This window comes from Tachysurus fulvidraco, chromosome 10, assembly GCF_022655615.1.
Source record: "Tachysurus fulvidraco isolate hzauxx_2018 chromosome 10, HZAU_PFXX_2.0, whole genome shotgun sequence".
Lineage (NCBI taxonomy): Eukaryota > Metazoa > Chordata > Actinopteri > Siluriformes > Bagridae > Tachysurus > Tachysurus fulvidraco.
In genome coordinates this window covers 8,846,511-8,861,548 of record NC_062527.1, presented here as the reverse complement: position 1 = coordinate 8,861,548, position 15,038 = coordinate 8,846,511, and the positions used below count along the sequence as shown (strand labels likewise).

The 15,038-nt window shown below is 43.3% G+C and overlaps 1 protein-coding gene across 5 annotated transcripts in view; it reads right to left on the bottom strand.

Moving 5' to 3' along the window:
- The window catches only part of scaper (S-phase cyclin A-associated protein in the ER), a 92,394-nt gene extending 77,379 nt beyond the window's left edge, over positions 1-15,015 (bottom strand). For 2 of the 5 annotated variants that reach the window (XM_047819809.1, XM_047819812.1), the window contains exon 1: positions 14,717-15,014. In XM_047819809.1, coding sequence (XP_047675765.1) covers positions 14,717-14,875 — 159 coding nt within the window. In that variant the 5' untranslated portion in view covers positions 14,876-15,014. Of the gene's footprint in view, positions 1-4,035; positions 4,236-11,116; positions 11,432-14,716 lie in introns of those variants that run through there. The other 3 variants (XM_047819813.1, XM_047819811.1, XM_047819810.1) reach the window with 3 other exon arrangements.
- Positions 15,016-15,038: the final 23 nt, after the last annotated feature.

Here is a 15,038-nt window from a genome sequence, read left to right as displayed (position 1 = left end):
AACCCAATTCTCCAACTGGATTTTTTTTTTTTTTTTTTTTAAATCTGATCTGAATATGTCAACATGCTCACATTTCTGCACCACAGCCTTGTTAAAGCAAGAAAACAGCTGAAACAAGGAGGGGATTCATTCTTTTCTTTTTACGACCTTAGACATCATACACAAGATATTAAGGTTAAAGAAATCATCAAAATCACACAGACAGAGACACACACACACACAGACAGAGACACACACACACAGACAGAGACACACACACACAGACAGAGACACACACAGACAGAGACACACAAACAGACAGAGACACACACAGACAGAGACACACACACACACAGAGACACACACACACACAGAGACACACACACAGACAGAGACACACACACACACACACAGAGACACACACACACACACACAGAGACAGAGACACACACACACACAGACAGACAGAGACACACACACACACACACAGACAGACAGAGACACACACACACACACACAGACAGACAGAGACACACACACACACACACAGACAGACAGAGACACACACACACACACACAGACAGACAGAGACACACACACACACACACAGACAGAGACACACACACACACAGACAGAGACACACACACAGACAGAGACACACACACACACACACACAGAGACACACACACACACACACAGAGACAGAGACACACACACACACAGACAGACAGAGACACACACACACACACACAGACAGACAGAGACACACACACACACACACAGACAGACAGAGACACACACACACACACACAGACAGACAGAGACACACACACACACACACAGACAGACAGAGACACACACACACACACACAGACAGAGACACACACACACACAGACAGAGACAGAGACACAGACACACAGACAGACAGAGACAGAGACACAGACACACACACAGACAGAGACAGAGACACAGACACACAGACAGACAGAGACAGAGACACAGACACACACAAACACAGACACACACACACACACACACAGACAGAGACACACACACACACACACACAGACAGAGACACACACACACACACACACAGACAGAGACACACACACACACACACACACACAGACAGAGACACACACACAGACAGAGACACACACACAGACAGAGACACACACACAGACAGAGACACACACACAGACAGAGACACACACACAGACAGAGACACACACACAGACAGAGACACACACACACAGAGACACACACACACACACAGACAGAGACAGAGACACACACACAGACAGAGACAGAGACACACACACAGACAGAGACAGAGACACACACACAGACAGAGAGACACACACACAGAGACAGAGACATCATACACAAGATATAAAGGTTAAAGAAATCATCAAAATCTCCTCTCACATATTTCTTTTGATTATATCCCAGGCTATAATTCAAATCCCAGGATTATACTAACAGCTCGTTCACATGCTCCACATAAACCAGAAGTGATAATGACAAACGTTTTATAATGTAAAAGGGAGATCAGAGAGTCGTACAGGGATACAGCGAGATCCTGACCTGGGGGTGAATCATCCCATCCTTACTCGTCACAAAACATTACAATCTTACCCAAAAAAATGTCTGAACTTAAATGCATCATGGATGTGGACCGACTTAGAGGAACGGTTAAAACTTCCTGTGCTCCTTTCACTAGTGGGATTTATGCCACTTGTAAATAACTACATTTTACAGCCATATAGGAAGTTGTGTGCGATATTCCCGGTCGCGGAATGTACAAACCTTCCCGATGATGTAGATATTGGTGCACGTATACTAGACGACACTTCATTAGGTGACTGATGCACACAGTGCAGCTGAAAGGAACTACACAAATCAGTGAGGTGCTCAGCTCAGAACACTGTTGGTTTTATCTAGCATGTGTGTGTGGGTGTGTGCGGCTTTCTGGGAGCTCTGCACAGGCCAAGGGAGACACCCGAGTCGTTTCTATTGCACAATAACACCTACAAATAGAAAGCACTCATAACAGAGCCTGTCAGGAACGTCTCACACGCATGCTGGGGTCCAGGACATTTTCACATGTTCCCTGCATGAAAAACACTCTAATCAGGGAGAAATCTTCTATGCACTGGCACCTTGTGTGTGTGTGTGTGTGTGTGTGTGTGTGTGTGTGTGTGTGTGTGTGTGTGTGTGTGTGATAATTACAAAATCTGTCTACTTTACACCTTTTCTGTATGATGTGAGGGTTTCACACTCTCTTCTCATCTCTCCCTCTCATAATCTCTCTCTTGATCTCAGTCTCTCTCTCTCTCTCTCTCTCTCCACCCTTCATATCTCTCTCCCCCACGCTCTCTCATCTCTCCCCCATCTCTAGACTTTTGCCCCCATCTTTCTCTCTCTCTCTCTCTCTCTCTCTCTCTCTCTCACTCCATCTCTATCTTGGCCCCATCTCTCCCTCTCTCTCTCTCACCCCATCTCTCTCGCTCCATATGTCTCTCTCTCTCACTCCATCTCTCTCTCTCTTTCTCTCTCTCTCTCTCACACGCCATCTCTATTTTGCCCCATCTCTCTCTCTCTCTCGCCCCCATCTCTCTCTCTCTCTCGCCCTATCTATCTAGCCCCATCTCTCTCTCTCTCTCTCTAGCCCCATCTCTCTCTCTCTCACCCCATCTATCTCGCTCCATATGTCTCTCTCTCTCACACCCCATCTCTCTCTCTCTCTCTCTCTCTCTCTCTCTCTCTCTCTCACACACGCCATCTCTATTTTGCCCCATCTCTCTCTCTCTCTCTCGCCCCATCTCTCTCTCTCTCTCACCCCATCTCTCTCTCTCTCACCCCATCTCTCTCGCCCCATCTCTCTCTCTCTCTCGCCCAATCTCTCTCGCCCCATCTCTCTCTCTCTCTCGCCCCATCTCTCTCTCTCTCTCTCGCCCCATCTCTCTCTCTCTCTCGCCCCATCTCTCTCTCTCTCTCTCGCCCCATCTCTCTCTCTCTCTCTCTCCACATCTCTCTCTCTCTCTCGCCCCATCTCTCTCTCTCTCGCTCTCGCCCCATCTCTCTCTCTCTCGCTCTCGCCCCATCTCTCTCTCTCTCGCTCTCGCCCCATCTCTCTCTCTCTCTCGCCCCATCTCTCTCTCTCTCGCCCCATCTCTCTCTCTCTCGCCCCATCTCTCTCTCTCGCCCCATCTCTCTCTCTCTCTCTCTCTCTCTCACATACACGCCCCATCTCTCTCTCTCGCCCCATCTATCTCGCCCCATCTCTCTCTCTCTCGCCCCATCTATCTCGCCCATTCTCTCTCTCTCGCCCCATCTATCTCGCCCCATCTCTCTCTCACAAACACGCCCCATCTCTCTCTCTCGCCCCATCTATCTCGCCCCATCTCTCTCTCACATACACGCCCCATCTCTCTCTCTCGCCCCATCTATCTCGCCCCCATCTCTCTCTCACATACACGCCCCATCTCTCTCTCTCACCCCATCTATCTCGCCCCATCTCTCTCTCTCTCTCTCTCTCTCTCTCGCCCCCATCTCTCTCTCTCTCTCTCTCTCTCTCTCTCTCTCTCTCTTGCCCCCTCATCTTTCCCTCTCTCCCTCTTTTTCTCTCTCTCTCAATTTCATCTCTCAGTATGGGCCAAGAATCCATGAAAGCATGACAAAAAGCCAATCTATTTTGTACTCCATAAGCATGAAGCCCCACTTTGAGTAGCCAGTGAGTTTGTTAATGGATCTATTAGTATTCAGCATCAGTAATGCAGTCCACTAACTGCAACAGAGGGAAAGTAAAGTAGTCATTTCAAACAATAATAATGTCACCTGACTGATACTTTACATTTAAAGTTAACATTACTGCTTTTATCCAACACACGGTAATGACTAGTGAAATAACTACAGCTGAATTTCACGTTTATGTCCAAATAATGTACATTTTTCATGACATTAGATATTGAAACCATTTTTTTATTATTTATATGTGGCTTTACAGCAGGCACTTATCTAGCAAGCATCCATCTGTCCATTTATGTCTTACCCTGCACTGTGTCCAGTGAAGCCTGGAGTCTATCCCAGGGGACTCGGGGAACAAGGTAAAGGGCCAACCAATAATAAGACACACACGCGCACACACAGACTCACACACAGCGAGACACGCACAGCGAGGCATGCACGCACACGCACAGCGAGACATGCACGCACAGACAGAGACATGCACGCACAGACAGAGACATGCACGCACACGCACAGCGAGACATGCACGCACACGCACAGACCGAGAGAGACACACACAGACAGACCGAGAGAGACACGCGCACACAGACAGACCGAGAGAGACACACACGCGCACACAGACAGACCGAGAGAGACACACACGCGCACACAGACAGACCGAGAGAGACAGAGACGCGCACACAGACAGACAGACAGAGACGCGCACACAGACAGACAGACAGAGACACGCACACAGACAGACAGACAGACAGACAGAGACACGCACACAGACAGACAGACAGACAGACAGACAGACAGAGACACGCACACAGACAGACAGACAGACAGACAGACAGACAGAGACACGCACACAGACAGACAGACAGACAGACAGACAGAGACACGCACACAGACAGACAGACAGACAGACAGAGACACGCACACAGACAGACAGACAGACAGACAGAGACACGCACACAGACAGACAGACAGACAGAGACACGCACACAGACAGACAGACAGACAGACAGAGACACGCACACAGACAGACAGACAGACAGAGACACGCACACAGACAGACAGACAGACAGACAGAGACACGCACACAGACAGACAGACAGACAGAGACACGCACACAGACAGACAGACAGACAGAGACACGCACACAGACAGACAGACAGACAGAGACACGCACACAGACAGACAGACAGAGACACGCACACAGACAGACAGACAGAGACACGCACACAGACAGACAGACAGAGACACGCACACAGACAGACAGACAGAGACACGCACACAGAGACACGCACACAGACAGACAGACAGAGACACGCACACAGACAGACAGACATGCACACAGACAGACAGAGACACGCGCACACAGACAGACAGACAGACAGACAGACAGAGACACGCACACACACAGATAGACAGAGACACGCGCACAGACAGACAGACAGAGACACGCGCACAGACCGACAGACAGAGACACACGCACAGATCGACAGACAGAGACACACACACAGACAGAGACACACACACAGACAGACAGAGACACGCGCACAGACAGACAGACAGACAGACAGACAGAGACACGCGCACAGACAGACAGACAGAGACACGCGCACAGACAGACACGTGCACAGACAGACAGACAGACAGACAGACACGCGCACAGACAGACAGACAGACAGACAGACAGACAGAGACACGCGCACAGACAGACAGACAGACAGAGACACGCGCACAGACAGAGACACGCGCACAGACAGACAGACAGACAGAGACACGCGCACAGACAGACAGACAGACAGAGACACGCGCACAGACAGACAGACAGACAGAGACACGCGCACAGACAGACAGACAGACAGAGACACGCGCACAGACAGACAGACAGACAGAGACACGCGCACAGACAGACAGACAGACAGAGACACGCGCACAGACAGACAGACAGACAGAGACACGCGCACACACAGACAGACGGACAGAGACACGCGCACAGACGGACAGAGACACGCGCACAGACAGACAGACGGACAGAGACACGCGCACAGACAGACAGACGGACAGAGACACGCGCACAGACAGACAGACGGACAGAGACACGCGCACAGACAGACAGACAGACAGAGACACGCGCACAGACAGACAGACGGACAGAGACACGCGCACAGACAGACAGACGGACAGAGACACGCGCACAGACAGACAGACGGACAGAGACACGCGCACAGACAGACAGACGGACAGAGACACGCGCACAGACAGACAGACGGACAGAGACACGCGCACAGACAGACAGACGGACAGAGACACGCGCACAGACAGACGGACAGAGACACGCGCACACACAGACAGACAGAGACACGCGCACACACAGACAGACAGAGACACGCGCACACACAGACAGACAGAGACACGCGCACACACAGACAGACAGAGACACGCGCACACACAGACAGACAGAGACACGCGCACACACAGACAGACAGACAGAGACACGCGCACACACAGACAGACAGACAGAGACACGCGCACACACAGACAGACAGACAGAGACACGCGCACACACAGACAGACAGACAGAGACACGCGCACACACAGACAGACAGAGACACGCGCACACACAGACAGACAGAGACACGCGCACACACAGACAGACAGAGACACGCGCACACACAGACAGACAGACAGAGACACGCGCACACACAGACAGACAGACAGAGACACGCGCACACACAGACAGACAGACAGAGACACGCGCACACACAGACAGACAGACAGAGACACGCGCACACACAGACAGACAGACAGAGACACGCGCACACACAGACAGACAGACAGAGACACGCGCACACACAGACAGACAGACAGAGACACGCGCACACACAGACAGACAGAGACACGCGCACACACAGACAGAGACAGAGACACGCGCACACACAGACAGACAGAGACACACACAGACAGAGACAGAGACACACAGGTGAACGAGGTGAAACAGTTACACACAAATTTGATTAGTCTCAGATCATTTCATTACAGGCAAGTCTCATCACTGTTAAAGATCGCACTGTACATATGCTAATGTATTTTAATAGCATACAGTAACGAAGTTGCAAAACAATGACAGTTATTCAATTAAGTTCTTGACAAGCACAAAATGCTCTGGCCTAAAGACTGGAAATATGATGATATAAATTGTTATCATGATAAATTGTCTTCATTAGCTTTTCTGAGATATCGAAGCTATTGTCATTTGACTATTCTGGAAGCACTGAGGCTATGTTTGTCTTTGACTGAGTTTTAAATATGTGCCTTTTAATTAAAAAATAATTGTTAAGAGACACGCGCACACACACAGACAGACAGAGACACACAGACAGACAGAGACACGCACACAGACAGACAGAGACACACACACAGAGACAGAGACACACACACACACAGACAGAGACACACACACAGACAGACAGAGACACACACACAGACAGACAGAGACACACACACAGACAGACAGAGACACACACACAGACAGAGACACACACACAGACAGACAGAGACACACACACAGACAGACAGAGACACGCACAGTTTTAAATATGTGCCTTTTAATTAAAAAATAATTGTTAAAAAAAACAATTTTTTTTAATAAAATTAATTAATTAATTAAAAACAAACAAACAAACAACAATAAATGACTATTTCTAACCAGTGGTTAAGGTGTTGAAAAACTAATAGAATGGTTGTGAGTTCAAATCCCAGGTCCACCAAGCTGCCACTGCTGGGCCATTGAGCAAGGCCCTCAATTTCACAGATGCATAAACAAATGAAAGATGCAAGTTGGTCTAGATAAGGAAGTGCCAAATGCCAAAAATGTTTGCCAAATGGCATAAATATCATCATCATCATTATGTGGAGCATCCACCATACAAATATAGCTGTTATAACATTACAACAAACATATTAGGATGTAAACATTAAGCACTACTGTTAGAGCTGTGCTGTTACAGAAAATTAATCACACCCATTGAACAATCAGATCTCAGAGGGAAAAAAAAAGCTAAGTTATATTAGTGTATAATGCGGGCTGAAATGTGACTCATCTATTGTATGGTTGTTAATATCGTGACTGAATCACGTAATGATTTTGTCACTCATGAATAAGCTTTATATAATGACGGCATTACACTCGACTCATTTCTTATTGTCTTATTGATTTTAACGAGACGTACTCGGCTCGAATTCTTCAATCAAAACATTTATATATGTTTATAGATTCATTATGTTTTACACACGCAGGAAGAGCAGCCAGTCACTGGACTGCTACAAGTCTGGATGTCCCCGGGCTTTTATATACACAACTGACCTACTTTAATGCAGCAAAGCATCATCTTCATTCCAAGCTCGGTTCGCTCATTCTCTCTCACACTCAGATCAGAGCAGAACAACAAACAAAATAATGTAAATGACTCGGAGATACACAGGAAACGATACCGTGCAGAGAGCGAAGCTCAGCAATGCCGCCTGCCAGGATGTTGGTCAACAGTAAATATTTAGTCAAGGTTTCCTGGGCTTTGGCAGACATCACAGGGCAGCTGCTAGGACTGCAAGATAATGGCTAAAATGGCTGTAATGATCAGGATTATTTTGCACAGGATGGATGCTTAACATTTTATCCGGTTTTATTGGACGGTATTTTAAATAACCCGAAGACTTCGACTCTGATTCATATTGCAAGCTGTAATTATACACATATATTCCTTTAAACTGCTAAAGCTTTCAGGCTAAGGAAAACTGCTCCATAGTTCCAGTAAACAAACTTGTAACCAACTATTTAATCTCATGCTACATGTAGGTTAATTGTTTAGCAAAATATAGCGATGTGAATTTGTATATTATAATATAATTATCCAGTATGAAGCACTAACCTCCATCTGATTCAACTGCAGAAGAATAAACGCCAACATCAATCGTCACTCAGTGAGGATTTCAGATATTTCACTTCTATTTATTGTATCAGAATTATAATTCTAATCAGGTTTATTGGCCAAGTGTTGACACACACAAGGAATTTGGTTCCAGCTGTTTGTGACTCTCAAAAACAAACATAAATACCACTATACTATACAAGACAAGATCATACAGACTATACAAGAAAATACAGACGATGTGATACGATATAGACAGTATGAGTATTTAAAATAAATACAGAATATATATGACTGATCAGTTATGTACGTAAAGTGCACGGTAAACAATTGCAAATAACAATACTGTGCAATATTATGCTTTTGCACAATACTGTATTCTCTACTATTTATAATTAAAATAAAATAAATAAATAAATAAAACAACCCAGACAGAATGTGCATCAGTTTGAATACCAGCTGCAACTGATGTCACAGGATTCACAGCTGTTTAATTAACAGTTATGCTTTAAATTCCCACACAGACACTGCTGATATTTCAGCAGTTTCACAGTCTGATTAGATCAGAAATAGAGATATGAGGAAGGCTAATTTTTGCTACTGATACTGAACCCATGAGTAGCAATTGATTACGAAAAGATAAAGTGAATCACTGAGTGAATCTTTTTAATTAATCATTTCAACGAATCATTTCAACGAATCATTTCAACTAATCATTTCAACTAATCATTTCAACTAATCATTTCAACTAATCATTTCAACTAATCATTTCAACTAATCATTTCAACTAATCATTTCAACTAATCATTTCAACTAATCATTTCAACTAATCATTTCAACTAATCATTTCAACTAATCATTTCAACTCTTTCCACCAAAATCAATTTTAATGCAAATTGAATTAATATGATAAATGACTCCGATATCAGCGAAAAATGTTTACGTATAAAGAGATGTATTATTATTATTATGGTTAGGAGTGATTAATTTATGCTTTGTACAGCTCGATATAAATACAGAGAATAGAATTGGTGCCATCTCTAGCAAATAATAAACAATGAGGTGATATAATAAGAAAATAATCCAGATAAGATGTTATCTATAACAGCAGAACATAAAGTGGTTCGTTCCTCTGACAACACCATGATTTGCCAAAAATGACAAGTTTTAATTTACACCTGACTCTCCCTATATCTCCCTATACATGTATCTTAAGCATAACAGTTATGACAGTCTTTCCTTTAAACATTTATTATTTGCATTAGATTGTTGTGTAACATCCATCATAGCCTGTGAATGAGCTGTTACTATGGAAACGATAACATGTTAGAAGTTGTGTTGTCAGCCGAGCCGTGATCCATCGATCTATCATTTTCTGTATTGTTTATTCTACACAGGCTAACACAGAGACCATGGAGCCTATCCCTGGGAATTCAAGGCACAAGGTGGGAGACACCCTGGATGGTGTGCAATTCCATTGCAGGGCACAACCACACACAACCACACACAACCACACACACACACACACACACACACACACACACACACAACCGTACACTACGGACAGTTTAGAGATGTGACTGTACATATCTTTGGACTGGGGAGGAAACCAGAGTACACGGAGGAAACCCACGCTGAAACACCCCCACCCCAGACTTCGAGGCAATCGTACACAGAAGTGTGATATTCAACTGAGGAAACAATTAATCAAGTTCTGTCAATTTCAGCCATGTGAATATCAGACAAACTATTTTTTCATAGAGTATAAATTAACTGTAATTTCTCAACAGTTTTTATTGTTTACTAAATCCATAAAAATCCCCTTTTCTAATGGGGTTCCACAATTGCCACTGCCAGTAAGCAGTTCCTGACTCCACAGCTGCTAAAAACATTCTCTTCCACTCTCATTAAACCTGAAATGGCAAAATGACTTGGGTTTTTCTCATGTTTTTTTAAGCTATCAGTTCTGGATGATTAAACAATTTATGTTAACTGTTTAAAATTTAGATTGCCAGCAGGTAAAAAAAACCATCAATACCACACAAAACTGGTTATCACAATTACAATATGATTCATCATGCAGCTATTTTTCCTTACTGAGGCTTTTGCCAGGTACGTTACATAAGAAAAGAGCTGTTGCTGATCAAATTGCTTTAAACAGATACCTAAAATGCTTTAGCAAAGAAAAATATCACCTAGATAGTACAATTACTGGTGCATGTGGCAGTAGTTTTTAATTCCCTGTTTTTATAGGCTGGATAAAATAATGTGACACCCATTAGGAAGTGGGAGCCACTTGTTAAGAGCCTCCATGCACAAGCATAGCACACAGAAAGCCAGTCAACTTGATGGTCACAGGCAGCATGGATAAGGTTTCACATCTATAAGCAGGTCTAAGAACAGAGGCATGCAGAATAGGACAGAAAGAGAAAAGGACAGCAAGAAACAGGATCTGAAGGTACATACAGAGTAGAAGTAGAGTCTGTAAGCAGGGTCCTTGTCCTCATTCGGCACTGACATACTTTTGCCGCAAACTTCACAAGACGCGCTTGCCTCTAGATGACACCGTGGCCACTACGTGCACAGGGTGACATCGTCATTTGACTGTAGGACCAAAATAGCCGCTCGACCGACTGTGTCAGCTTCTCCGCCAATCAGGATAGTAGATGGTGCTGCATGCTCCTGTGCTAATCAGAGCTGAGCCTATAAATACTGCGCTTTTGCCATGCTGAGCGTGCACTGTCCCTGCCAGAGCAACGCCGCAGCCGTTACTGCTGCAAACTGCCTTTCTGCTGTTCTCTTAAATGATCTCCCTCCCTCTCCCTCTCCCTCTCTCTCACTCTCCTACACAGTCCTGGTTCAAACAGCAGAAAAACAGAATCCTAGCTCACTATCTTCCTCTCGCTCTCATCTCTCTGCCTGTGTGTGCAGTCATGTGTGCATGACACATTGGCCCACTCACTGCTGGAGGGCTCAGTCTATGTGTGTCAATGTGTCGGGAACACACACACACACACACACACACACACACACACACGCACACGCACACGCACACGCACACGCACACATGCACAAAATACTGAATTTAATTGGACTTAGTAGCACATGACTCATGCTGGACAGGGGCATGTAAACAGAGCCAGGCTGACACAAGGCAAACAATAGCGACACCACTGGAGGGAGGAGGGCAACAGATGAGTGGCCAATAAAAAAACGGAAGAGTGCACAGCAGTTCAACCCTATTGAGTGTTTGGAATTTAGCAAAATATTTATATTTGTCTAAAACGGAACAATTTCTTTATCAAAATCGTTAATCCCTTCAGCCTATAAACAATTGAAACTAGAATCACATTATTGTCCATACTAGTCCTGATGCTTGTGAGAAGGGACAACAAACTATGTGCAAATAGGCATTATGAAAAGGCATTACGAAAAGGCATATGATTAAGCTTCATAGTTTAAAAATTAACTAAAGAGTGATTTTTAAGTTATATGTTAACTTAAAAAAAAAAAAAAAAAAGTTAATAGTCCAACTCACACGTCTGGGTGCTAATGCAGTAGACCCTATTTTAGCATGGAGCTGATGCGTGAAATTAAAAAGGCAGTACCTTATTACTATCTACACAGGATTAATGTGTCTGTAGTCTCCACTCAGACAAAATGTAGGACAAGTTAGTTTACGCAAGTTTGTCTTTTCTAAGTCTGGTTTCTCTGGAGGTTCCTTCACTGGGAATTTTTCCTTCCATTTCTCCACCATCACAGCAAGCTTGCTCATTAGGGATAAATGTTAGCGGGTAAATGTTAAAGGTAAATAATTTCTAAACAATTTATAATCTGCTTTGAGACAGTGTCAGTTGTTAAAATACATAAAATACATATAAATGGAATTGAAGTTGCCGTTTACAGCAGACAGGTTCATAAGTCGCATATAGAGAACATCGCCGACATCTAACAGCAATAACGCAGCAAACAGCGCCCTTAATCAAACTGGGAGATTATACACTTCTGATTTCCTAATTCAAATGAATGTTCAATATATAGATAATTACTAGACAACAAAATACACTGAGCCACAGACTACCAGAACGTTAATTTGAAAAACTCAAGGAATAAAGAAGGGGGGAAAAAAACAGACACCGTTGTTCTGGATGGGAAAAAACTTCCGATAATTATCACATAATGGAATGAAGGAATCTGCATGTAAATTTAATCCTGTCCAAATATGACTTTTGTTGTTGTTTTGAATTCATCATATCGGTCATATCATCATACCCATGATATTTATCCGTAAAGTGATTTCATTTCTGACACGATATAATGATATACAAGTCATCAGTTTCTGCTTGTTACTCAGAACAGTAGAAGAGTACAAAAGAATAAATCAAAAATAAGCCTTAAATTCTTTTCTACAATGCTTTCTCTACTTCACTTTATTTTCTGCTCAGGTATTTCAGTGATAAATCGTACTGGATATAACACTGTTGCTGGAGCTAACAACACAAAAAACAAAACATCAAACCATTGTAACCAGCTCGTTGACACAAAGTGAAACTGACAGAGAGACAAAGGACAATTAACAAACACCATGCATGAAAACAAATAAGCTCCAGTCTCGATTCACTTACATAAGCAGCACACAAATCCATACACACACTACAAAGTACTGCATCAGGCACAAGTATATTCCCCATCCAAAGTTTACAGTGTTAGAGCAAATAGAGACACAATAATCGTTTGTGTGTATGTATATATATATATATATATATATATATATATATATATATATATATATATATATATATATATATATATATATATAAATAAAATAATAAAATACAATAATAGTTTGACACACACTGGCAGTAACATAATATTGAGAGTGACTGATTCTTCAGGTACACTGCATTTATATTAAAAGGTCACAATTTATTTGCATGCAGTCAAATTAAATAGTTTTTTTCATTAATAAATAACCATAGTGCCTGACATGTCATTTTAGCTCTGTGGACTATTGACACCTTATTGGCATTGTTACTAGTTTTAATAACCTTTTTAAACCTCTTTTTGTAAAAAAAAAAAACAAAAAACAACAACTTTTTAGAGACATTAGTTAAACTGTCCAGCACTCAATACGACTTATAAGCTCACATCACAGCTGCTAGTTTCAGTTGCTAGGTTCAGTCACCATGTGTACAGCCTGATATCTGATATTCCCAACCATCACAGATCATGTTTTTTCCCCCCTCTGTCTTTATTCTTCATTTTATTTCCATTCACAATAATAGTTTCACAATAATAAAAAGTTATTCAATCTGTAACCATTTCCTGTGTCTTTTTTTCTCAAATACTATAAAAAATACCACCACATCTTCTGGTCTGCGTTCTTGGTAGATTATTATAATTATTTTATTTTTTTTTACAAAATATAAAAAGAGTTAGTTTGTGTCATTACTAAAGCCTTATTTCTACAATTTGCAATCCACTATTTTCTATGCCGACGAAACTCGATCCTATCCTCTCTTCAGTAATGTTTGTTATGATATGCAAAGGACCAAGACAAATCACTGAACATGCAAAAGAGTCTGCGATGTCATGCAACTTTCTAGAGTCTTACTGAACATGCATGACATTGACATTTAGCAGACACCCTTATCCAGAATGACTTAAAAATGTATTTCAATTTAAACAAGGAGCAATTGAGGTTTAAAGGCCCAGCTTAGCTTGGTGGACCTGGGATTCGAACCTATGACCTTCTGGTCAGTAATCCAACCACTAGGCTACCACATCCCTGATTATAAACAATAAGGCAGAAATACCTGATAAACTAGTGCCTAAGTAAACTTTCCAGTATTCCTGACTCTATTATTACAATGACAAAGCTATAGAATAGAACGAGAATAAAGCAGTAAACAGAACAATACTAAACAAGCATCAGTCTGTAGTATGTAGTTAAGTAAACGATGCGTTCACAGTAATGTAGTTAATGTGTTCACCAAACTAAGTTAAACTGTTCAGACATAAAGAGTTAACTAGAGCTAGTTAAAGGTTAAGTGACGGCAGTGTTACCTTTAGGGCAGCGTTGATGGAGGCGCTCCTGCCTTTCCCTCCTCCGTGTGAGGAGCCGGAGCTGTTACTGCCGGATCTCTCCCTGGTGTCCGCTCTCTGCCCGCCCCGGTGCTGAGCGCCGCCGCGCCGCCGACCATCGTACCGACTGTCTTTAGACATCAAGCCGGTCGTACGGACGAGATGCGAGATGTGATCGCAAGTCACTATGAGGAATAGAGCTGGAGTACAAATTAAACAGGCCTCCTCTTCTTTCTCTGTCGTTCTTAGCGACGGTTGTCAAGCAGAATCATGGCGCGTTATACTGCCCCCTTTAGGAACGGAG